This window comes from Astyanax mexicanus, chromosome 1 (genome assembly GCF_023375975.1).
Source record: "Astyanax mexicanus isolate ESR-SI-001 chromosome 1, AstMex3_surface, whole genome shotgun sequence".
In the NCBI taxonomy this organism is placed as follows: Eukaryota; Metazoa; Chordata; class Actinopteri; order Characiformes; family Acestrorhamphidae; genus Astyanax; species Astyanax mexicanus.
In genome coordinates, this window is record NC_064408.1 from 115,580,519 (window position 1) to 115,608,318 (window position 27,800).

Below are 27,800 nucleotides of genomic sequence, written 5' to 3' on the forward strand. Positions count from 1 at the left end.
TTTCCTCTACAATTTCACCCCTAAACGTTCCTCCCAAAACTAATACATTCAACATATGAATATCTGATATATGGGCATTTATAGATTTCAAATATGTGAAATGTATATTATATGTAATATATGTAATTTCCTTATATGCAACATATATTTATCACAAGTTGAATTCATTAAATTGGTGACTTATATACCAACTTTTTGATCATTTGGTCACTTCCAAATATAGGATATTTAGTTCAGCCATATATTAACATACAGCATATAAACATAATCATATATGTTTAACAACATATGACACAGAAAATATACATGTTTTCAAAATGCCAACCTTACATGAAAACAAAAATATCTCTCTAACATTAATGAGAGTATGAAAATACCATGTTCACAAAAATAGAGATGGAACAAATATGTATTGCTTTTGTACTTAAATTTATATTTTTCAGATTATTTTTTAAAAACCCTATAATTGTCCACAAATACTTAAATATACAGCTGTTTTTCTTTGATTTTACCAAATTGAAAACCTCGGGAATATAATCAAGAAGAAGATGGATAATCAACAAGCCATCAAACCAAGCTGAACTGCTTGAAGTTCTGCACCAGGAGTAAAGGCATAAAGTTATCCAAAAGCAGTGTGTAAGACTGGTGGAGGAGAACATGACAAGACGCATGAAAACTGTGATTAAAAACAGGATTATTCCACCAAATATTGATTTCTGAACTCTTAAAACTTAACTTAACTTGTTTTTTTTGCATTATTTGAGGTCTGAAAGCTCTGCATCTTTTTTGTTATTTCAGTCATTTCTCATTTTCTGCAAATAAATGCTCTAAATTAAAATATTTTATTTGGAATTTGGGAGAAATGTTGTCTGTAGTTTATAGAATAAAACAACAATGTTCATTTTACTCAAACATAAACCTATAAATAGCAACATCAGAGAAACTGATTCAGAAACTGAAGTGCTCTCTTAATTTTTTTTCCAGAGCTGTATGTTAATAGCCATCATCAAAAGTCCATCATTAGCAGTGTTAGCAGGCACAGCTATCCTTTTGTTTGCTGACAGAGAGAAGAAGCAAACTGTCAAAAACAACAGCAGAGGCTCTGGACCCCTGTTAGGGTCTATAATGTCCCCCATGGTGAACCTACTCACCTCCTTTTGGTCTAAATCACAGCCTACATTACACAAACAAGCCATTCAACACATGTGAGTCCAGCTCCAGTAGTTAACACACACTTTACACACTGCAGTCCTCCCTCTGAAGAAGTTAAACATCACTAATAACCTGTATTAATGTTTAGTAAACTGAGTCTGTTTGGGATGAAAGAGAGACAAGTGAGAAAAGATTAGTATCATTCGTATTTGTAGATTGAAGATTATCAGATTAGCTGTGATTAGATTGTATTTTTTTCTATGATATTTCTGAGAGAACATAAATGTTAGAAATTAAAAAAAGAACTTTAACATTTAATAACATTTTGTATGTTTTGTATTTATTTGATTAATATAAATATGTTGGTAACACTTTAGAGTTCTTAGGACAGTAATAAACATTGTTTTAAATTGTTAAGTAATGTGTCAACTAATTATTTATTTGCATTAGTAACAACATTATTAAACATTACTGAATTTTAATGTTTAAGTATGTTGTAAATCCTGTTAATTAATAAAGATTTGAAACATTACTTCAAAATTCTCTAATGATTAATAATGCCTTAATTAGTGTCAATTAGTGTAATAATTATTTGTGACATTCTGTTATATATTTTGTATATATATATTAAGGTACCATTATATTGTAAAGTGTTATATATATATATATATATCAATACATTGAAATAGCATATTCCAGCACATATATTCTTATTTTTATTTTGAAGCAGTGCACCACAATTGTGCCTGTGTTGTTGTAATGTAATAAATATAGTTTTAATATAGTTTTAAATTTCCCTGGGATTAATTATATATATATATATATATATATATATATATATATATAGATTGTATAGATTGAATAATTAATTAAGTTAAACAAGACTCTCTTAAAATTATATTTTTTTGTATTTTAATAACACATTGATCATTTATCATAATGGCCCTAACAAAAATAATCTAGTTACATAATGTTGCCCAAAGGCAACAAATAAGCAATTAGCAATTTTAGTAAGCTTACAACAGGAAGAACCTAAACAGCAAAATATACTTCTTAACGTATTCTTACACAAATTTATCATCCACTTGTACACCTTGTTGTATTGGACTTAGATATGCATTGTAACTATTTAAAAATAAAATAAATAGTGTGATATGGAATGGTGTATAAACCGAAAGATGGTTTGTTGCCTGAGGGCAACAGCATGCCATAGAGGGTTAAATCAGTTCTATTATTATTGATTAATTATTAAATTATTAACCCTTTCAGGCCTGAATTATCTCCAGTGATGGGGATGTAAGAATGCTGTTATCTGTCTGTAATGCACAGAAAACAAAAAAGACTGTAATAATAAATCCAATTAGCTTAAATATTTTAAATTTTTTTTTTTATTTTCATTGCATTGGAAGCTTGTGTGTAATATTTTAGATTTTATATTAACCTTAAACATTAAACCCTTAACAGTAAAAACATGATTAAAAAGTGTTCTAAATCACATTTAATTTGTAAAAATTAGCTGTTAGTTTAGCTGTTACTGTTTCATTTGTTTTATAAACTTGTTTGTTGGCTGGTTCATGGTCTATTCTCATGGACAACAGCTCTCAAAAAGTGTTGTGTGCAACAAAACATTTAAAATAAAGAAAATACATGATGTTCATTGTGGACAATGGATGCAGGGTTAATAATAATGGAAAAAGAGTTAATAATTTACATTATTATATATATATATATTTTTTTTTAACAAATGCATTAATTTCTTTAGACGCCTCCTATCAATAATAAAAGCGGAGCAAGCAGAGCGCCTAAAGCGACCGCCGTGTGATTGGTCGGTTCTTCACGTGAGCCACTCCCACTGGCCAATAGGAATCGAGCTATGGTCCTCGAAAGCAGGCGGCATGTCCAAATATGGTGCGCATGCCCTTATTTGGCGAGGAATGGGCGTGGCTTTGGCGGCCCTGGTCGTTTAGTGTCACTTTCACCGGATTGTGAACTAGGACCGGGAGAGACGGACTGACAGCCGGAGGGAGCGCCGCGCAGCTCGAGCTGGACAAAGATCGCGCTCGTTTTTACACTGATTTTCGCCGTTTCGTGGCTGACGGATGCTTGTTTGCGAACTTTGTACGCTTTGATCTTCCTGTTTTTTTATTGAAAGCGTTGTTTCTTTTACACTTTTCTACGCAAAAAAGAACAAAACGAAATTTTGCGCCTTTCGTGCTTTTTTCGCGCTTTTACCGGACAAATATCACCACTGGTCGCTTGTTTGCTCCACTTTGGACATCAGTTTTCACCCCGTTTTAAACACATTAGTAACAATACGCAATACGCAATACGCCTCGGAGTTAACTACAGCGTGACCAGCTGTAGAGGTAACGTAGCTATACAGCCGTGTTGCATGCTGTGTTTGCATGCGTGCATGCACGCGAGCGCGCGTGTTTTTTGGGTGGATTTTCACGTGCCAATCGTGCACGACCATGCCACCGGCGCGCACGCATTGGAAAGTTCCCAAACGAGTCGTTTGATTAGCGGCGCGAGCGCGGTGTGCACGGTTTGTGCGGTTTGAAGTGTTCGCACGCGTTGCAGACAGCGTTAAAGAAGCGTGCATATCTGAGCGTTTTCTGTGCATTTGAGTTCATTTCGAGGAGGGCTTGTGGAAAAGCCTCGAATTGCTTTTTTATTGCATTTATTTGCATTGCATTGTATTGTGCATTTTTGGGGCACAGGACATCAGATCGGATAACTTAAAAAAAAAAAAAACAAACAAACTTAATAAAGATCCCCATCTGCCCCACCGTCCTTCCCTATCCCACCCAACCTGTACCGGGATAGCATGGCAATGGTAGTAAACCAGTGGCAGGAGAACATTTCGGCGGACCCCGGCTCGCAGCTCCAGCTGTGCGGCCAGGAGCCCGGCGGCACCCCGGGGACGCCGTCCGGGTCCACGCCGGGCAACGACGCGCTCTCCGCGGACAAGATCCCCAACGTGGACTGCATGGTGTGCGGGGACAAGTCCAGCGGGAAGCACTACGGCCAGTTCACCTGCGAGGGCTGCAAGAGCTTCTTCAAGCGCTCCGTGCGGCGGAACCTCAGCTACACGTGCCGCGGAAACCGGGACTGCCCCATCGACCAGCACCACCGCAACCAGTGCCAGTACTGCCGCCTGAAGAAGTGCCTGAAGGTCGGCATGAGGAGAGAGGGTGAGTCCGGTCCCACGGTTCTAATGTAACTGTTACAGGCTGCAGGGGAACGATGACTAAAAGTATCTTTACTTCAGTGAAATAATGAATAAAAAGTAACGTTAATTTTTTACCAAATCACTCTGGAAGTAACGGTGCAAATAAACCCCACAACATCTTTAATACTAAGTAATTAACATCCTTTAAGTTACTTCAGAGAAATAAAAGCTCTAAATGCTTTAAGTTGAATTAAAAACTGACTAAATGCTGACTAATAAAATAATGACTAAATGCACTTTTAGTTAAGTGAAACAATCTCTCACATTAACTGTCTAACTTTTGTTACTGAGCAACTTCCATCAGTAAATGTGACATCTAAGGGAACGATGACTAAAAGTAGTTTTACTTTAGTGAAATAATGATTAAAAGTACTTTTTTCAAATCACTCTGCTACTAAGTAATTAACATCAGTAAAACTTACTTCAGATAAATAAAAGCTCTAAATGCTTTACGTTGAATAAAATATTGACTAAATGCTGACTAATAAAATAATGACTAAAAGTAGTTTTACTTCAGTGAAATAATAATTAAACCAATGATTATAAGTCCAAACAACCCCCCACAAAGTACTAAGTAATTAACATCAGTAAAAGTTTAGTTACTTTAGTTTATAAAATACTGCATAAGATTCATTTATCCTCAGTGAAATAATGACTAAATGCACTTTTACTTTAGTGAAACAATGTCTAAACAGTGACATATCAGTGAAAAAAATGACTAAAAGTAGTTTTTTTAAACTACTTGAGGTAAATGGGTATTGGGTAACATGACATAATGAAAAAAGTGCTTTTACCTTTGCGAAAAATGTCTACAAGTACTTTTACTCTAGTGAAAAATGTATCTATCAAAAGTACTCAGCAACTTTCATCAATGAGTCTGACTTATCAGTAGAAATGGGAAATAATGACTAAAAGTAGTTTTTCTAAATCACTTGAGTAGTATTGTACAGGGACTCAACTTTAGTATTGGGTAACTTAACATAATGGCCAAAAGCACTTTTATTTAGTGAAAATGTCTAAAAGCACTTTGGTAAATTACTTTTAAAGTATAAGTGAATAAATAACAGTATTACTTTGGTTGTAGTAGTGCATTTTAACATATAATTGAAAGTGAGAAATAATGACTAAAAGTACTTTTAAGTCAGTTAAATAAATATAAAATCAAAAGTAATTGAATTTTACTTTCATTTCATTAAATAAATGAGTAAAACTTTTTTTTCAAGTTAAATAATAAGATTTCCTTTGCAGATCCTTTCAGTTAAATTCTTGTAAATACCATAACATGACAAAATCAGTTTGATAATGTCAATGAAAATGACTTGTCAGTGATGTAAGTCGTAGAAATACTTTTAGTTTAGTAAAATTATGATTCAATTCATTTTACCTTAGTGAAAAAGTGACAAAATCTACTTTTATTTCAGTGAAATAAAAACTAAATATTAATAAGGCCTTTTCAGTTAAGTAATAACTATTTGTATTTTTATTTTAGAGAAATGACACTAAAGTGCTTTTACTTAAGTGAAATGCAGATTAATAGTACCTCTATTTTAGTGCAATAATGACTATAAATACCTTTATTTTAGTAAACTAACGACTAACTGTACCTTTATTATAGTGGATTAGGAATGTATGTAGTTCAGAGTGAAACACTAAATAAAATAAACTTAATTTAAGGGTTAAAAATGGATTGGAAGTACTTCTATTTTAGTTAAATGCTTTATATTGCTTAATTCAGCTGAGCTAGATAACACTGGAACACTGGAGTGTAGATTTCTTTAGTACTAAATAAGAATGAATAGAAGTTTTAGTTTTATTTGAAAAGATAAAGATATGTCCAAATGTTAGGCCTGGTTTAGAACTATTAAAGCAGTGGTTCACTGAAAAAATGAGAAACACATTTAGGCAATTTAGCTCTTACCCCACATGTGAGCCATTAGTCATTTGTTGAGGTTAGCGATGGAGCCATGAGGCTAATGTAACAGAGGTCTGTCACCGCTAAGGATTTTGGGTGCCAGAGACGTGGTTAACTATATTAGGATTGTCCAGTTGAGTAGAATTCATACACAAATCATACTGTGTTATAACTGTTATAACTGCTCTGCTGCATTCAGTAAAACCTGTATCTATCTGATGCTAGTGAGCGATACAGCCAATAAGAGAGCCGAGTGGAGAGTGAGGCAGCTGTAATGAAAGTGGATGTTATAAATGAAATAATGAGTAACAGGCTCAGCAGAGCTGCTATAGCCAGTTATAATTCTCTAGCTAACGAATGTCTTTCACTCTTTCACAGTCCGGAAGTTTTTCTTGGACGAGAAACTCCTTTGTTTTCTCATTAGTGATGGAGTTTGGATCCTCACACTTTAATCCCTGCCAAAAGTGACGGTCTCACTACATTTTATTGTGTCATGATATAAATGCATAGAGATGTTAGACAGTTATGGCTAGTTACAGTTCTGTAGTTATGCTCCTTTCTCAGTTTGGCCTGGTTTGGTCGAGGAACCATCGTGTTTTTCTATTAAACAATAAATTAGATAGTACTTAACTCCCAGAGTTTTTATTTTAACAGCTTACAAGGGACAAAAATGGCAAAAAAAAAATGATTCTATACTACTATTCATTGTTACCATTTAAAGAAAAACGTCACAATATGTTTTTCTTTAAATGGTAACAATGAATAGTAGTATAGAATCTTTTTTTTTTGCCATTTAGTTTGAACACATCATTTAAACACAGCAGGTGTCATTTCATTCACATTGTCTCACTATGTTTTAATTAATACACCAATAGAAACGCTCCAAAATGACTTGAAAAACATCTTCTAACATTGATGTATTGATACCTACATAGATGCTTTATAACACATTTGGTAAGCACTGAATAATGTGTTAACAGTATAAAGGAATTAAATCATTTTTAGGCTCTCAAACGTAAGTGGTGAGATATTTTACATTTATAACACTTTTATTACACAGCATTCAGTATATTGTCTATTGGAAATGTTTGCCCTTGCCTTACATAACATGTATATAACATTATTTAATATTGCATAAGTTATTCAATGCTAATGAAGCCCAAATGAAAAAAAAAACAGATGGTAGAATAATATTTATCATTGCTGTTAAAAGAAAAACATATAATGTCCTTTTTGTTGATTGAATAGGCCAATAGAAATGCTCTAAAATTACTTGGAAAGCATCTCATTAATTAATTGATACCCACATAGAGGCTTCATAACACAATAATAAGCACTGAATAATGTATTAACAGCATAAAGCAATATTTGGATATTTAAAACTAGCATGAGAAAAGTTCTAAAAATATGTTTTAGGCCCCCAAATTAAAGTAGTGAGATATTTTACACTCATAACACCTTTATTACACAGCATTCAGTAGTATAGACAAATTGTCTGTTGGAAACATTCGTTCTTGCCTTATATACCATGCATATAACACTTATAATATACATAATATGCAACACTTGTTGTACGTCATTTTGTGAGTAATGGCATAAGCTGGTCACAAACATTCAAATAATGTTTTATAAGTTAAGTTATTCAATGTTTATGAACAAAACAAACAAAAAAACATATTCTAGAATAATATCTACCACCATTGCTGTAAAAAAAAAAAACATATAATATCCTTTTTTGTTGATTTGTTTCTAGTTTGAATTCACATTTCATTCCCATTATCTCACAATGTCATGATGAATGGACCAATAGAAATGCTCCAAAATTACTTGAAAAACAGCTTCTTACATTGATCTATTGATTCCTACATAGAGGATTCATAACACATTAATAAGCACTAAATAATGTATTAAGAGTATAAAATAATATTTGGATATTTGTGACTAGCATTAGCTATTTACTTGATCCACATTAGAAAAGTTATAAAAATCATTTTTAGGTTATATAACATGTATAACATGTATTAGGGTATATAACACTTATGCATATTATGCAGCACTTGTTGTAAGTCATTTTGCCAGAAGTGGCATAAGCTGGTCATAGACATTCAAATAATGATTTATAAGTTAAGTTATTCAATGCTTATGAAGCTCATATGTGTAGGCATCCTTAAAATAAAGTGTTGCCTATTGATTTAAATGAAAGTTAGGTTATGTTCTTCTTCTGTAAAGGTGATTTTTTGGAGATACATGTTTTTCTATTAACAGCAACTTTATAGTTTAATTGGACTATAAACGTGGAAATGGCTTGTTTAAAGTGTCTGAATAAGCAGTGAATGAATGAAAATACAAATCTAAATGTGCTAAATCATGATTAAGTATGTGAGTGGAGTAAAAACAGAGTGTACACAAAGCTCTGTAACTGAAGCTGCTGCTACTGTAGCTATTGTCTTGTGAATTAGCTCAAAACTGGCTTGTCTTTCATCAGTCAGTAGTCATCCATGTCGAGTTCAGCCACTCAGCCCCTCAGAGATACAGGCAAACACAGCGTGAATGCAACTGAAACAAGAGCTAGGCTAATCTCCAGCCCTGCTGTTTGCTTATATTTAATATAGTATATTTAAAAAAGCTCTATATGTTTAGAATAAGATGAAACTGTACAGGTTTAGCTTAGCCTTTTTGATTATTGTAATTGCGCTTTTATTTTAATTGACAGCTGTGCTTGAATGGTATTTATGTATAATGTAGTCTAACCACATCACAAGTCATAAGTCTAACCACATATGAAATATGATTTCCAGAAAGATTCTCTCTGTTAATCTTTCAGCATGATCACCTGAGGTGATAGCTAGTCGCTAGATGACAGAATCATGATCATATCCCTTTTTTTTTTAAGCAGAAAAATGTATTTCTAAGAAATACATCACTTAATGAACTATATAATCAATAAATAAAAGCCACATTTAGTTAGTATTGGTATAGGCAGCTACTTTAACCCTATATAAGTTACTCACTGTATAAATCCATTCCATTAATTTGTTCAACAGTAGGTCTCTCAGCTAAAATATATATTTATATATTTATATTTATTTTAGGTAACGTTGTACTGTAACTTTAATTTATTTTTGTTCCAAGATATAGAACTAAAATCAAGCTAAATTTCACCACAAAAAGCATTTTATCAGGCTTAGTATGTCATAACTGGCATTAAATCTAATCAAAAATAGATCATAGATCAATATAGATCTATATATGTTTTGCATTAACTGTTATTCTCTTTTTTTGGTCCTAATCTTTGGCATGTTTAACATGTTTCAGATAACAGAAAGGGCATATACACAGAGAACACAGATGACATCTATATACATACACCCCAGTTTAAAAGTTGAGAACCAGTGTTTTCAATTTAAAAAATATATTTTTCTATGCAGCTCTGGAAAAAAAACAGGAGACCACTTAAAAATGATGAGTTTCTTTGATTTTACTAATTTGAAAAAAACTCTGGAATATAATCAAGAGGAAGATGGATGAACACAAGCCATCAAACCAAACTGAACTACTTGATCTTTAGCCACAGGAGTGTGCGTATAAATAAAGTTATACAAAAGCAGTGTGTAAGACTGGTGGAGGAGAACATGCCAAGATGCATAAAAACTGTGAATAAAAACCAGGATTATTCCACCAAATATTGATTTCTGAACTCTTAAAACTTTATGACCATGAACTTGTTTTCTTTGCACTATTTGAGGTCTGAAAGCTCTGCATTTTTTTTTTGTTAATTTGAACATTTCTCATTTTCTGCAAATAAATGCTCTAAATGACCATTTTTTTTATTTGAAATTTGGGAGAAATGTTGTTCGTAGTTTATAGAATAAAGTTATTTTTACTCAAACATATAGCTATAAATAGCAAAATCAGACAAACTGATTAAAAAAACTAAAGTGATCTCTTTTTTTTTTTTTTGAGCTGTATGTATAAAAGTACATTTTTACAACATGCTAAAATAATGAGTGGAATATCTTAATGCTCATACTATTTAAATCCACATTCTATGAAATAACCAAAACCATACATAAGACAAGTGATCCCAAACTTTTGACTGGTGGTGTACATACATATCCATATACCATATCTTCCTGGTTTGTCTTTGAGTTCATACATAAGTCATGCCTTCTCTGAATTATGCAGCGTGCACGACTGACAGGAATCACACACACAGAGGAGTGTGTTGTGTAGTGTGATGCGTTTCCTGCAGATCTAGGTGTTGTTTTGTTTTCTGGGTTATTACACTGTGCTATCATCTCTGTACTTACACTGGTTTCTGCCATCTAAACTACATATCGCTTAGTTATACGTATGGGATCTTCAGACTGGACATCACATATTCTGTGTATCATACAGTAGAGAAAATATTTGAATATTATATATCTTTTTCCGATCATATATTAGTGTGCAGTCATCATACTGACTTTTCATGACTATTGGTTTTGGTATATTAATCATAGTGGTATGAGGGAGTGTGTATTGATTGTGCTTTAGTTTTTAAACACATTAAATATATAATAATTATATTTTGGTGTTTTTGGAGTCCAGGCTAGAAGTTGGCGATCTAGCTCTAAAGTAATATCACAATATTTTAGGGTCATTATGCGAAAACAATATTTTTGGCGATATGACAAAACATATATATATATATATTTAATGAATGATTATTTTAAGAATATAATACTGCAACAAAATGAGCATTAAACTTTTGCATATTATAAATATAACAGTTTTAGGTACCACTTTAAAATGGTTAATTACAATTAGTTTATTAATGGTTACTAATTATGTTGTAAATGCCTTAAAAATCATTAATAAACAGTTATAACACATACATAAAAAGGGCAACAATGACCTGTTGTTTGCCAAATAATGAACCCACAGCCATCTATATTGTTACCCTTTCTACATATGTGTTGTCACTGATTATTAATGATTTTAAGGTATTTACAACCTAATTAGTAACCAATAATAAGCTAATTGTAATTAACCATTTATTTGTAAACCGTTTATAAACCCTTTATAAAGGTAGTCTTATTTTAAAGTGGTACCCAGTTGTATACACATTTAGTAGGAAAAAAAATCTATAACCATCTGTTGTGTCTAATTTATTAACAGTAACTTAACAAGAGCCAAATTTTATATAAAATAATAATAGTGTAACAATAAAGTATAAAGTAACACAACAACAACAATGTACCACAAAACTGAAGTTAACAAACCGGTATAAAACAATTAAAGAAGTACAGTAAAACGCAAAATAAAAATACAAAATGCTTTCAAGAGTATTGGCATTATAACGATATTAAGTTTTTTATCTTGTAACAAAAAAAGGTTGCATTATTATTGCGTACGGTCTGATATTGCACATGCCTATTTGATACAATTAATTTAGTCTATTTTTCAATAGACTAATTATGGCTAAACATTGTCAAGGATCACTTCATTAGGTTGTTTGATGGGACTGCAGACAAAAAAAAAGCTCTATCTGAAAAATCAAATTGGCCTTTTTGCATTTTTCTCATTATACTTAATTCAAAATGTAGATATGAATGGGTTAACACAACTGATATCATTAAATGCATCATTATATACAGGTATATTTAGATAGGGCAGGATATGTGGAGAGATAATGTAGTAAATATAGCCTGAAGAGAGCATGCAGTGTAATGGAAGCAGATCTGCAGTAGTAATGCTCCTTTCTCTGTGTAGCAGATGAAAGGGGTTAGTAGGTGTTGACGTTGATTAACAGACAGAGATTTATGAGCATGAAAAATAATAAAAAGCTTGTTTGGTGAGCAGAAGCCCTCTGAGCGAGCGTCTGAATGGCTGCGTGGCTTCTGGCCGCTGTGAAGAGTGTGGATTCACTGAGCTCTTTGTGATCTGGAGTGCTCTGAAATCCCACTCTCCACTCCTACTGACGCATCACATGTGTCGGGCGGACGAATGGGGCTGAATCATGATGCTGGCTGCTTTGTGCTCCGTACAGAACCTCGGTTCAGGCCCGTGTCTCTGCGCTGTTTATCCGCGCGTACTTTGACATCGGGGGATTTTTGGGACGAACGTGACCCGGGATGACCGAGCGGTTTGTGGAATCTGGTGGAAATGGGTCAAAGGGCTGAGCTGCGGGAATTCACTCTGCTTCTCTGAACCAGAGGCCGACTCCTGTTGTCCTCTCCCCCACCCCTCCCTCCCTCCCTCTCTCCCTCTCGATTGCTCTACCTGTTTTCTCACCTCAGGCTCCTCGCGACATGACTGACATTCCAGCCTGACAATGGATCTCCTGTGACGAGGAGAGAGAAAGAAAAAGAGAGAGAGAGAGAGAGAGAGAGAGAGAGAGAGAGAGAGAAAGAAAGAAAGAGTGTGTGACCGGCTAACAGCAGCAGCAGCAGCAGATCCACACTTGCTGGAATGTTCTAAGTGCACTGCAGTGACCTCTGGTACATCCTTAAAAGCCATAGTTATCAGTGGACACAGAGCAGCAGAGAGTAATTTCATATGAATGATTTCATACTCTTTTTTTACACACTTTTTAAACAAATCAAGAAATTCTGTCCAATTCCAAAGTCCTGGAATGTGTCAATGTCCAGCTCTAAGTCATTAGAAGTCTTAAAATATTGTGATAACCAGCAAAAAGCTATAACAAATGGAGATATTACTTTAAATTTGTCATATTTCGTCACAGTTGCACCTTTATTTATGACTTTTTGACACAATGCAAATGTAATTGTTCCTTACATTGTGTCACAATGTCTTGATGTGAATTTGCCAATAGAAATGCCTAAAATTACTTGGAAATAACATTAACTACATTTTTACATTGATTTCTATTGAGATGATCGTTTTTTGTCCAACAGCAACACTTCAGTTAAATAGAATTTTATTTATATATTGCTTTTTTACGACATATGTTGTAAAAACTTTTCTTGCCATTTCTTGCTTATACACTCTAATAAATAAAGGGTCATGGGCAGTCAACATAGCGAACCTAAAGGATCTACTGCTGAAGACAATTTAGCCCACATTCAGCTGAAAACCCTACACTATATTGTACACCATAACTTAATAACCATAACTTATAGCCAGTTGCTTATGTGTAGAGTCTACGGCATAGCCTGTGCATAGCCCTGAACCCTAGATTGTAGCCTATACTACAATACCTATTCATTATTCTTTGACATGCACATTCAGAGAAATATAGCTACGAATGGCAACAGCAGCAGCTTGTATTTGTCTTCATATTCTCACTTCTGCATCCACAGCACTGTGGTCTAAGTGTGCTATGAATGCTTAATGGATAATCAACAAAGATATCTGTATTAATCTGTATTAATATGGGGATTGAAATATAGACCAATGTCTACACTGAATGCTTTTAACATACATTTCTGTCCATTTAGGACTTAATCCTACATTACAGATTAACTATATAGCCCTGGAAAAAATGTAAGAGACCACTTCAGTTTCTGCAATTTATAGGTTTATGTTAAACACTGTTAAACACTGACCTCAAATAATTCAAAGAAAACAAGTTCATATTCATAAAGTTCAAAAATCAATATTTAGTGGATTAGCCCTGGTTTTTAATCACAGTTTTCATGCATCTTGGCATGTTCTCCTCCACCAGTCTTACACACTGCTTTTGGATAACTTTATGCCTTTACTGCTGGTGCAAAAATTCAAGCAGTTCAGTTTGGTTTGATGGCTTGTGATCATCCATCTTCCTCTTGATTATATTCCAGAGGTTTTCAATTTGGTAAAATCAAAGAAACTCATCTTTTTTAAGTGGTCTCTTATTTTCTCTTATTTAGCAGTAACTCTAGATTTAGGATCAAGTCAAGAAATCAACCAATATGGACCTCTTTCTCTCTCTCTCTCTCTCTCTCTCTCTCTCTCTCTCTCTCTCTCTCTCTTTCTCTCTCTACACACACACACACACTTCACAAAACTCATGTCTTTGGAGCCGTATCCAGTGCTCAGTAGTAAACAGAGCAGTTCAGCTCTTGCAGCAGCGAGGGTGTGAAAATTTCCGCTCCCTCTGGGACAGCATTTGAGCAACACACTCGCTAAAGCGAGCTAAAGGCGCACATACACACCTCCTGCTACTACAGGAATCCTAGCACACACTCAAAAACACACATACACACATAGAGGCATCATCCCTCCCGTGACCCGTAACACACACACACAAACACACACACGGGGTGAAATATAGGTCAACGGAAAGTAAACATTAATAATAGACAGGTTTAAAGGCAAAGTCCAAATGTGCCGGTTCTCGGTGGGGTTTGGGTAAATATCACAGCTCGTGCAGTTGCTTAACTCTTTACCCTGCTGATTCTTCTGCTCAATCAGTGCTGCTGGATGCTGTCTATTACATGAGTACATGAGGACGTGCATTTGGGCGCAAGCCTGACGGATTCTCTGAACAAGCTTCTGTTTAAGAAGCATTATATAATCCTCCCAGCCTGGGCATTGAATGATAACCTACACTGAAAAAATGATGCGTAAAATTTACTTTCTGCACTTGCTTTTTTTAAGTAAATTTAATTTCAGATAAATTTAAGTCACTTTAACTCGGTTTCAAGACTTAAATGTTACACAGAGTAACTGAACTTCAGTCAATCCTTTCTTTTATTAAACTTTACTTCATTTATTTTTGCTAAATCAATCCTTTCTTTTAGTAAACTTTACTTAATTTACTTATACTGAATCAATCCTTTCTTTAAGTAAACTTTACTTCATTTATTTTTACTGAATCAATCCTTTCTTTTAGTAAACTTTATTAATTTATTATTACTGAATCAATCCTTTCTTTTAGTAAACTTTACTTCATTTATTTTTGCTAAATCAATCCTTTCTTTTAGTAAACTTTACTTAATTTACTTATACTGAATCAATCCTTTCTTTAAGTAAACTTTACTTCATTTATTTTTGCTGAATCAATCCTTTCTTTTAGTAAACTTTACTTCATTTCTGCATACAATATGACCTAATTACAATTACTTATACAATATACAATATTACTCAAATAATGTATGATAAATATTATATTAAAATTTCTGAAATGTTAATATTTTTAGTTAAAACACACATATTGTTGATGCATCACTGCCTGAGTGGCTAGCGCGCTCAGAGGAAAGCGCAGCGATTAGCTTCGGATACATCAGCTCACCTTTAAGCATGATAAGGAGGGAGCGCCATCTACCCACCCGGAGGGAGCAAGGTCAATTTTGCTCCCTCTGGCCGCCGGCAGCTGATGGCAAAATACCTGCATTTTTATTATTACAGCCCACATTACTACCAGTATTTTGTTAACAATATTTGAAGGATTTGACCCCAGTAGAATTGTACGCCTGAAAAAAAAAAAACATTCTTGCAATGTGGACACTCAACACTCAAAGTGGACATTCTACATTCAAGCCTTAGGCCAGAAAGAAGTGGATATACTGGTCTTTTTGGCCAGAAAGCAGGCCTGGGCTTTTCAGGCCTGGGATTTTCTGCTTTAAATTACAGAAAATAGCCTTCGACATGTTGGTATGGTCCTGTCTGATGTTTGGCTTTTATCAAACAGCTCTCAGTTTTTTACACTTTCCAATTTTCTTGCTTTTAACACATCAACTTAAAGAACTGGCTGTTTACTTTCTGCCTATTATCTGACTATAAGAGTCTAACTAAAATAAGAGAGAGCCAGAAGGTAACATAGACATGGGAGCAACCTGAAACACTGGTGTCTATCCACTCTACCGTCCACAAACCTGAGTAATGTGTATATTTAAATAATCAGATAAATGAATGGAAATAAGCTAGACTATAGACTAGTTGAGACTTGGTGTCATTTTTGATCTCACATTTTGATTTTTGTGTGTTCAGTTGGTTGAAACCTAACCCTAACCCTAACCCTAACTTTGGGAATAGAACATTGAACATAGAGATTATATCTGTCTAGTATCATTTATTTTACTTTAATCCTGGATATATGGAGATATTTGGAGTGCATTATTAGTATCGTGCAGTAGTTTGTTCTTGAAATATATATATTTTTTTAATTCAGTGTTTTGTCATACCGCACATCCAGTATCATTATCGCGAAAATACCATTAAATATTGTGATATTATTTTAGGGCCATATCGCCTACCTTACTTGGTTGTCAGTACTTTTACTTTTGTAATGGGGTAAATGAGCATTAATGCCCATTAGTAGTTCAAACATTTAGCAGATCATTAAAATCCATAAACTTTTGTCTAATGTCTGTTGTAAACAACAGTATCTTATATAGAATGAGATTAATAATGTTACTATTAACAATGCAACATAATGCAATATAATGCATATAAACTGCAAACATAAATACCTGATAATAAAATATTTCTTTTGAGATACAATACTATTATCATTACAATATGATTTTTTTTTTTAATCACGATATTAATGTATCACAATATATTGTATACGATTCCATATGGCACAGCCCTGGAACCCATTCCTCCAGACACTCCTGTAGGAATGAGGTGTGTTAGTCAGTTTTTGAGGTTCTTTTGAAGTGTTATATTCTCTTTATTGGGTTAATGTTTGACTGTGATACTCATACACGTTTTTCTCTGTGGCTGTGTGGAGAACCCTCACAATACTGTTGATCTCTAGAGAAGAAAGAGACCCAGAGAGAGAGAGAGAGAAAGAGAGAGAGAGAGAAAGAGAGAGAGAGTGTGAGAGAGAGAGAGAGAGAGAGAGACAGAGGAACGGGGGTAGTCCAGCCTCTCAGACTCCTGACCTTCAGCAGGAGACTTCCCCCAGCTCTCCACCACAGGTTTAACATATTCTCTTATTAATTCATCAGCGCGTCCTAAGAGCTCAGTGTGACTGTTGCTATTATGGGATGTGTGGAGACTTACGTGCCAAACCCTCCTCACGCAGAGTCTTTCGCTGGAGCACAGTATTAGTGGATTTTAGGTCCAGGTCTGGTTGGCCTTTTCTGAGAGTTTTTGAGACATTGTCTTTGTCAGTCTTCATCATAAATCCCCATCTTTCCCTTCTAATGGGGAAGCTGGGGGAAGCGCCTAAGTAAAAACTAAATTTTCTAAGTCAAACGAGTGCTGGATGTTAATCTACACAGATTTCTATCCTGAAAACTGTTTATTTGGGTGACTATAGCACTTCAGTTTGTTTACAGTAAGCTTAGATTTCCAATATTTTGTCTAAGGGTAAGTTTTCAGTGAAGGTTCTCCAGCACTAAGGCTTGGTGCAGCAGCATTAGCATTAGCCGCTACCTGCAACGCTAAATGCTGCCCAACAGTGCTAGACTAAGGAACCCTGAGTGTTTCGGTAACTCAGGGCGCTAATGCATATAACGCTGTACTTCAGCAGAATGGCTTTACTGCTCCTTAAAAAAATTATATGTAAGGCATACTGGATTATAAGTTGCTCTTGGGAAAATTAGTAGGAAAGATTTTTTTTTTTATAACCCTCTAGCCTATGCCTGGTATTAAACATGGTGCCAAAAGGTTCATGCTGCTTCAGTCTGTTCCAGAGAGTCCTATTCTATTAGCAATACTTTTCTACAGAATCTAGACAAGCTGTGTGTGTGGACATTTGCACGTACATGCAAGCAATGAGTTTCTCCAATTGTCCTACACATATCCCCTATCACTAATGATGCCACAACAGCAGGAGAGTGGAGACTAGCACATGCCTCCTCCGATACATGTGAAGTCACACTCTTTTTGAACATCAGCATTGTCGAATTGCATCACAGCGCACTCGGAGGAAAGCGCAGCGCCTCGGTTCAACATCACCCTTTGGAGTGATGAGGGGAAAGAACGCTAAGTACATACCCAGAAAGAGCAAGGCCAATTGTGCTCTCTCAGGGCTCTGGCAGCTGACGGCAAGCTGCATGACCGGGATTCGAACCAGCGATCTCCTGATCATAGTGGCAGCGTGACATACAGTAGTTAAACTACATATATAATCTATATATATAGAGTGTATATATATATGGGCCTACATTCACTACTATAATTGCATATCCCTATCAATATACATCTCACCTGTTCTTTACAGCCTGGTTGCACTGCAGAGAGCACAGTGACCTGATCAGGTGATACTAAAGCGGTGTTCAGAGCCGTGACTCACAGGGCTTTGGTCAAAGATTGGCGCGAGGGGAGTTCATTAGCACAGATGACATCATCATTACGGGAATTTGTCCGGCTTTAGGTCACTTGGAAAGGACGCACTGCTATTGGTAAAATAAACACTTCAGTGAATCATCTGCTAAGTTGTAAACCCCCAGTGCGTTCACATGGGTTCCTGACAGAGCAGAACAGCAGGGTAAGGTCAGGACAAGCCACCCACTGTGTCCTGCTGCATTAGAGCATTGTGTCATGTTCACTGGCTGGGCGTTATGGAGCAAAAATTATATTTAATTATATATTTTTTGCTTAATGGCAGTATACAATGTATATCTTGATATTTTTCATCCCATAAGGCAACAATAAAAAGATGCTTCTGAGACAAAGCATTTACAAAAAATACAGTGTGCTGTCGGACAAAAGTGCATCTAAACGGCCTAAAAAAGTAATTTAGTAACAGTAATTTAAAGTAATTTAGTTTCACTTTTTTATTTTCTTTAAATCTGGTCTAAAACGGTCTCAGGTGTGTTCTTACAACCACGAAACAGAAGAGTGAGGCTAATCATCAAAGCTAACAGGAATGCAACATAATCTATATCAATATAAACAATACTATGTCTTCTTATATCTTAAACATACATTAAAAAAACAAAATATATCAATCAGCTCTAGTTCTAAGGTTCTAAGAAACAAAATACACTTTACACTACACCTAAGAATCTATTTATAGTTTTTTCCTCTGATAAAAATGTTTGTCTTACTTAGCATTAAAAGTGTAAGATTATTTTACTTATTTTAGTCTTAAGACACAAATAAAGGGATTTTTGCATGATTTAAGTCTCACTTCACTCATTTTGAGACTTTGTAATTAGTTACTGATTGTGCTCCCCTCATTGGCAGATTGTTATGCTTAAGGATTTAAGCATTACTGTCTTAATGTAAATATATTTTGTCTAGTTTTTTGCCGGTGTATTTTTTTGCAGTGTAGTACTTAGAAGTATCAAAATTCACAGTCTCAAAAAAAAGTATCAGTTATTTGTATTGAAATGAATGTATTAGCATTGGTATTAAAAATGTTTTAACAACATGTGCCACTTTCTATAAAGTTGGTTTAGTGTTATAGTCAATTATTTAAGCAATAGTTGCTCATTTTTGGCCGTTTCTAAAAAATCTTATATATATTTATATATCTGATATAATTCCAAACTATAGTTTACTGTAATCCACTGCTGTTTAAGTAGATACATATACTGTATCTTCACCGCTGGAACAAAAAACATACAGCTTAAAAAAAAATTAAAAAGTTGTCAGTTGATCTTCACATCAAATCATAAGGTCATTCTGAAATTGAGTTGGAATACAACATTTATTTATTTATTTATTTATTTTCTTTCAATTTGTATGCATTAATTCATTTTTCTTTATGAATTGCTGTGGGGTCAGAGATTTACGGACACCCCTGGGGAGCAGTCATGCTCAGACCCCTCATCTCCTGCTGTAACTAGTGACACATAGCATACTCTGGCACCTGGCCAGTGTGTTTAATGTATTTCTAGTGGCAGTGAGAAAAGCCTCCCTTGATTTATTTATACATACAGAAAGCCTTTATTGTTTTAGATATGTATATACATGTTGGTTATATATACATAGATATGTATGTGTGTATATATAAAACAATTTTGATTCAACATGCGATATCGTGTTCCGCCCGGCATGGCCGGTGTCTGTTTTTACCGCTGTGTCCGAGGGCAAGTAACAACGATTAAGAATAGTCTCCACTTAGATTACGAGGAAGGTCGTGACCTCTGCCATACCTCAAAGTCTTTGAGTGGCACAGCTGTTCTATTGTAAGAGCAGGAGACGCAGGGCTTTAAAACATTTTCCATCTCAAACACCTCTCTCTCTCTCTCTCTCTCTCTCTCTCTCTCTCTCTCTCTATCTCTCTCTTTCTCTCTCTCTCTCTCTCTCTGTGTTCTGTCCTGCCCGCGCTCGGCACATGTAACAGTAGATGGAGTTATTAGCCGGACAGCGGGATGGCGGAACAGGTGTTTTCCAAATGGCCTTTGAGTGGCATGGCGGCAGAACCGGCCTCTGTTTGGCCCTTGGCCTCTGGCTGAGCCATTTGTCGAGGGGAGGTGTGAAAAACCATTCCGCTTTAGCAGGCTTCACCCGCTCATTACTCATTGATAGAGAGCAAAGAGGGGGTTCATCTCTCGGACGGGCTCCACAGATACTGCACACACTCAGCGAGGGGCCGGTGTCATCACTCCGCTTTTTATTGTGGCCCACTAAGTGATATGACATTCTGATATTACATCTACATCTAAAACAGTTGAATTCACGTGGAATATGAATGAAGAGTGAGTGTCAATGTGATAAATCTAAGATATTTAAGAAAAAAAAATATTTTGAACAAATTCTGATTTGTTTTATGCATAGCTGACTTTAATTGGGCTCCAAGTGGTCCAACGTTCTAAAGCGCTTTACTGGTTCGAATCCCAGTCATGCAGCTTGTCATCAGCTGCTGGAGCCCTGAAAGAGCACAATTGGCCTTGCTCTCTCTGGGTGGGTACAGTAGACGACGCTCTTTCCCCTCATCACTCCAAAGGGTCATGTTGATCAGCACAAGGCTGCGTCTGTGAGCTGATGTATCAGAACCAGAATGTATCAGAGAGTAATGCTGCATCAGCAGCAGTTCAAAAAGAGGCGGAGTCTGACTTCACATGTATCAGAGGAGGCATGTGCTAGTCTTTACCCTCCTGGTGTTGGGAAATCACTAGTGATAGGGGGAGTCCTAATGAGTGGGTTGTTTTTTTGGGAAAGGTACAAATTGTGAATGATTAGATTGATGATTGTGTGACTTTTTTACAGACATAAATGTAAAAGCAATTTAAATAAATAACTTTGAGAAATTATAAAGAAATAATATAAGCCTAATTACAATATATATATAGACCAAAACCTTGTTTTTTTTTTATTTGCCTTGGTGATATGAAGCTTCACACTGACATCAGACCTGTTACTCATACCCAATTCTTATCTTTTCCAGTAAAAAAAGGAAAATATCTTATTTTTCTAAGTTAATCCTACATTTGGCGACATGTATGTTTTGTTTGCTTGCTGTTTTAAATTGTTGGTGAAAGTAAGTTATGGGACCGCATAACTTAGCCGCATAACAATTGGTTATCTCGGGGGATGGCTTGGTAATGCCCACTCCTGTGTAAGTTGTGAGGTGATATCTAGAAGAATTGGGCTTTTAACATTCCTTGATGCACAGTGTCACATGTGCACTGGGAATATGTCATAGAAGGCTAATGATGGTGACCTGTGGTGTCTGGCTAGAATTGTCCACGCCAACAAACAAGCATCTCGGCACAGATCAGATCCACAATACCTTTTCCTGTTCTGTGTAGTTCTCTATAAATATGTATTGTGTGTAAAACAAAAAAAAATTATTCCACTCACCTTTGCTATTCTGTTCTTTGTCCTACAGCCGTCCAGCGAGGCCGCATGTCCAGCTCACAGTCCAGTCCAGGCCAGTACCTAACCAACGGCAACGAACCATACAATGGCCAGCCGTATCTGTCCGGCTTCATCTCCCTGCTGCTGCGGGCCGAGCCTTACCCCACCTCTCGTTACGGGGCCCAGTGCATGCAGTCCAACAACCTCATGGGCATCGAGAACATCTGTGAGCTGGCGGCTCGTCTGCTCTTCAGTGCAGTGGAATGGGCCAAGAACATCCCCTTCTTTCCTGACCTGCAACTCATGGACCAGGTAAACCTACCGAACCTGTTGTAGCCATGTGACTGAGATAAAAAAAAACAGTCATACTGTATCATAAGAATTTATAATTAATGAAGACCTGCTCATCACTATGTCATCTGCTCCTAGGTGGCGCTGTTGCGCATGTCGTGGAGTGAGCTGTTTGTGCTGAATGCGGCGCAATGCTCCATGCCTCTGCATGTAGCGCCTCTGCTGGCCGCCGCTGGCCTACACGCCTCCCCCATGTCGGCGGAGCGCGTGGTGGCCTTCATGGACCATATCCGCGTCTTCCAGGAGCAAGTGGAGAAACTGAAGGCTCTGCAGGTGGACACGGCCGAGTACTCCTGCCTGAAGTCCATCGTGCTCTTCACCTCAGGTACGAGCTAAAACCATTAGCTTGATTGCTAATCAATCAGACAAGCTCATGTTTAAAAGCCATGATATAACTAAAAAATATCTAAATTGTACATTTAAAGGCTTTGGTAAATTAGCCATGACTAAGCAATGTTTGTTAAGGCTTGGTAAGCCTTAGCCTAAATTATACAGCCATGTCGCACTCTAGGAAAGAATTTGGGAAACCTGATTTAACTCTCTGAGGTGGTGTTGTAGTCAAGACCCCCAGAGCCGAGTCCGAGCCAAAACCAAGACTTTTTAGTAGTCAAGTCCGAGTCAAGACCAAGACTTTAAGTAGTGGAGTCCAAGTCAAGACCAAGACTTTATAGTAGTCAAGTCCAAGCCAAAACCAATACTTTTTAGTAGTCAAGTCAGAGTCAAAACCAAGACTTTTAGTAGTCGAGTCAGAGTCAAAACCAAGACTTTTTAGTATTAAAGTCTGAGTCAAAAACAAGACTTTTTAGTAGTAAAGTCTAAGCCTTAACAAGACTTTTTAGTAGTCAAGTCCAAGTCAAGACTAAGACTTTTTATTAGTTGAGTCCGAGTCAAGACCAAGACTGGGAAAAAAGAGGCAGAGACCAGATTAAGATTTAAAAACAAAAACATTAAAGCATCTGACCAATGGACCCTCAGGAAATCACTGAAGACTTAATTGGAGTGATTTCATTGCATAATTTGTAAAATGACTGTAAATGCAGCCTTCCAGGCGCTTATTCATAGCCTCATAACTCCAGATGTATGTCAGATTTGAGCTTGTAATAAGATGCAATGGGAAAAACAGGCTCTAGATATTCAGGAAATGTTTAAACCATATTCATGCACTTTATTATTACAAAGATACTAATAGAAACATCAAGCAACATTGATTTTGACGCACCACCGCATTTTTTGACACCAGAGTACAGTCCATGTGCCAAGTTCAGCAATGTTCCATCTCTTTTATTCATAAAACCCCAGTTAAATGTTGCCTTTACATGCTGAGTGATATGTTGCCAGTGTTGGCTAGACCTGCACTTCACATACAGTACATCTTTTTTCCAAACACGCAACTGTTGGTGGTGTTCCACACTCCACTCCTCTCCTCTCCTCTTTTATTTTCTTAACCAGCAATCCCTTTTCCCATCCCTTAGATTCTGGCTCTCACCGCCAGAAAGGCTTTCCTTGCTCGGAAGCTCGGACCTGCACTCTTCCAAACAGCTGCCTGGACTCGATTGTTTTTTCCAGGGCTCTTTTCTTCGTGCTGCCATCTATTATTGAAACCAGCCAGGCAGACCCTGCCCCCCCTCCCCTTTACTCCCACCAACATGCCTGAATTATGCATGCTGAGTTACAGCAAGAGGGATTCACCCCATCCCCTGCCCTGACCTACATAACCCCTGTAGCCCAGGGCGTGATCCGTCCCGCGAATCCCGGCCAGACTCCCCAACCCCCCGCTGCCTGCTGAGACCAGCCTAGAGGCCTCTGCACCCCGACCCCGTTGCTCCCCTCAATTGTGCGACAGGCGTCCAATGTCAGCGACTCGCCCCGATCCTTGGACGCGTAGCCTTGGGGGCTCCACCACGCGTGCTCTTACTGTGAGACACAAAGGAAGAGAGAGTGCCTGCTGTCCATAACAAGGAATGCTGAGCTGAGGCACGCAACTTGGCAGCTTTGACGCCATTCCCAACACTGAGCTATATTGGGTCAGGGGGTTCCAGCTCTTGTACTTGGGATTTACTGTGTTTGATAATGTATTGTTCCTTGACAAGGCCCTAATTGAGCTGGAATAGCTTTATTGAGACTGGACATATCTAGGATTGGAGAGGAGCATTAATGATATAAGGGCTACAAAACACTGGGTACCTATGTCAGAGACAGGGGCTGGTTGGGCAACTTTTCACCAATCCCTCTATGCAATACATCAGGTCATCTTGAGCAGGAAGCAGCAGGAATTGGAGTTGTAAACCATTGATCTGTGGCCTCAAAACCTTGAATACAAGATTAGGGTTCAGTGGTGAATCCCCAAACCCCCAAAACACTGCATACTATAACTAAATGTGTGCAGCTCTGTAGCTTGGCAGGTGTCTTTTTGTCAAGATCTTCTAGGGCAGGGAGTAAATCCTACCCCCTATAACACTGGGTACAAGATCCGGCAGCTATGTCCATCTTTGTTGCAAGATGGGCAAATTCTTATCAGGTCATCTGGAGTCATCTCAACTTGTTATGAACTGCTTCAAAGGATGGATTAGGTATTTTAGGGACTAGCCAGATTTAAAGTTGAGAACACCTATTCTAGGCCCCCAAAAGACTAGGTACAATGAGTAAGAATGACTTAATCCACGATAATGTGACAGTGGTAGACATGGCAGTCATGTTTCTTTGTGAAACAAGGATGACGACTTCTTATTTAGGCTGTCATGAGGATTTGAGAATCACAGGTATAGACCTAAAACACTGGGTTCAAGAATTGATTAATGTGGCAGAGACTGACGTGACAATGGTGTCCCTCTCTGTAACAAGGTGTTGGACTTTGGAATATCACATTGGAATATCACTGAAATTACAAAATGTACCTTTGTCTTCAAATGAACATGTCTTGTTGAAGTGCATAGATGTCCTTCACTTGTTAATATTTTGTACCCTTTATTTTTTATTTTGAGATTTTATAGCCACATTATGGTTACCTGCAAGCAGTGTCAGCTAACATCCCTCCCATCTTTCTCTGCCCCTTTCTAGATGCCATGGGTCTGTCTGACGTCGCCCACGTGGAGAGCATCCAGGAGAAGTCACAGTGTGCTCTGGAAGAGTACGTACGAAACCAGTACCCCAACCAGCCCAACCGCTTCGGCCGACTGCTGCTCAGGCTGCCGTCTCTGCGCATCGTCTCCTCTCCTGTCATCGAGCAGCTCTTCTTCGTCCGCCTGGTGGGCAAGACGCCCATCGAGACCCTCCTGAGGGACATGCTGCTGTCTGGCTCCAGCTACAACTGGCCCTACATGCCCGTCCAGAGGGACCGTCCAATCTCCCTCCACTACAACGAAAACGGACCCTGATCTCGCCTCCTCGGTGGGGTCACAGCCAATAGGTAGACTCTTGTTTGTTGGCCACGCCCCACTTCAGCACCCAATCAGCACCACTCGCTTTTCTGGCGCTCCAGTCACCAGTTCCAGCGGTCAGGAATGGAACTCGCCGTATTTTCGGCCGGCCTTTCAGAGCCTTTGTCTGACTCTTTCTCTCTTTGAAAGCGATTGCGAAGAGATTTACGTTCACGATCTCTACGTTTACGATCTCTACGTTACGTGACTTGAGGACTTCACTTAAAGCACTGTCTGACTCAAAAAGGGCTGAGTCCATTCCTGATTTTCACACAAACCAGAAGCCATTAAAGCCGATGCCAAAATGTGTCCATTTTTTCTTTCGTTTCTGTTTTTTTTTGTTGGACATTTTGAGAAAGTCTGTACTTGGGTTGGGGGCTTGTCTCAAGACTGTATAGATCAATCTGTTTGTGGGTGGAGAACTTTAATGTATTGAAAGGGGGCTGAATTTGAGGAAAAGGACTGACGGAAGTTAACAGTACAACCCTACCAACAAAAAAAACTGAGAGGTCACACCGAGGTCACACAGCCATTGCCAAAGCCGAAACGGCGTATGAACTGTGCCGAACTTTTGCCAGTACTGGCCACAAACGTCTATTTCGGTTTGTCCTCGACGTCAACACTTGTGTTTTAAATCTCTGAAGGAGTCTGAAGATGTGAAAGAGGCACTTGATATTTGAAACCAGCCAGGCACCCCCCCTCCCTCTCTCTCTCTATGCTCTTTCCAGCTACCACCAAAAATTCAGCACGGCTAGATAGACACACTGTAGTTGCCATGTAAGGTCTGTCTGTAATGCTTACTGTAAAAGTTCTCAGTCTCCTCTTCCTTAAATCGAGGAAAACACTGAAACGTATATCAGAACCTCAGCGAACATGTATAGTCGGCTCTCCTGGCCAGGGCGCCTCTGCTGTATGTAGCAATAGATATATCGCAAATATTTTGATATCCTTCTAGCAGTTGGTTTGACTATGTCGAAATCCAGTCGTCACAGTTTTAAACATGGCACTACAGCTTTTCAAAGGCAACGTTTGGATCTATAAGCCATAGGGGCCTTGGAAAGCAGGACCTGTTGTATTAGTTCACAGAATATTTCTATAAGAGTTTTTGTTTTCTGTACTTTAGGTTTGAAAAAAAAATGAATCAATTGAATAAAAGCTGTTGTTCACAATGTTTTTCTTCTTTCTGTCATTTCTGTTATCAGTCTAAACACAAAGCGTTATCAATAAAATTCTACTTTTAAGACAGCACAATTTAGATTATGACCAAATGACCAGGCTAAAGAGACTTTTGCACTTTTTATGACTGTGTGGACATGTTAAATCTGATCTTTTTAAATCAAATATGAGTCAATTTTATATGTAATCCTATATTGGACACAAATTCAGTTATATGAGCATGCACATTAAAGGCAGATATAGGCCAGTTATATGCAAATAGGTTTTAATCCTTGTGTGGTGTTCGGGTCTGTGGGAACCGTTTTAATTTTTCATCAAATGATCCTAAAAAATATTTTTTCTAACTCAAACTCATTGGCATTGGCTCATTTTTTGTGAAAAACATATATCAAAACACATTTTCGATAAACACACACTGTACACCCCCCCCCCCCCCCCCCCACACATTTATATTACATACAGTATGTTTGGTCAAGGGCTAATAAACATTGCTTCATTTGTAAATTTTAAACTAAACAAATTTTCTCCTCATATCTTGAGTTAAATTCATTTTCAGTAGCACTTTTTGAAAGAAATGTAACATAAGAAAGGTAAAGGGCAAATATTAACCATGTAAGCTGTTTATATTGCTTGCAATTTAGGCGAAGTACAAAAATATGAACACCACACAAGGGTTAAGTTTATATTTTGCTATAAAAACAGCCTGTTTTGAATTCTGACCCTTTCACACTGATATTACAGTAAATCAATCAGTCATCAATATTTGTAAAATTATATGTTTGTAAAGATTTTAAGGTTAAGGTTAATAGGCTAATTATAAAGTTAGCATGTATGCTAGCAGATACATATCAAGTGTTTTTTTTTCCGATTTTGTTTCTCTCTCAACAAAATTTGATATATATTTTTTTGTAACAACTTTTATTGATATTAC

At 36.9% G+C, this 27,800-nt stretch overlaps 1 protein-coding gene across 1 annotated transcript; it reads left to right on the forward strand.

Moving 5' to 3' along the window:
* Positions 1 to 3,150: 3,150 nt before the first annotated feature.
* On the forward strand, positions 3,151 to 26,862 carry nr2f5 (nuclear receptor subfamily 2, group F, member 5). The gene is made up of 4 exons (XM_007242152.4): positions 3,151 to 4,346; positions 21,958 to 22,238; positions 22,356 to 22,602; positions 25,335 to 26,862. The coding sequence occupies exons 1-4, from the start codon at positions 3,980 to 3,982 to the stop codon at positions 25,649 to 25,651; spliced, it is 1,212 nt and encodes a 403-aa protein (XP_007242214.2). The 5' UTR covers positions 3,151 to 3,979; the 3' UTR covers positions 25,652 to 26,862.
* Positions 26,863 to 27,800: the final 938 nt, after the last annotated feature.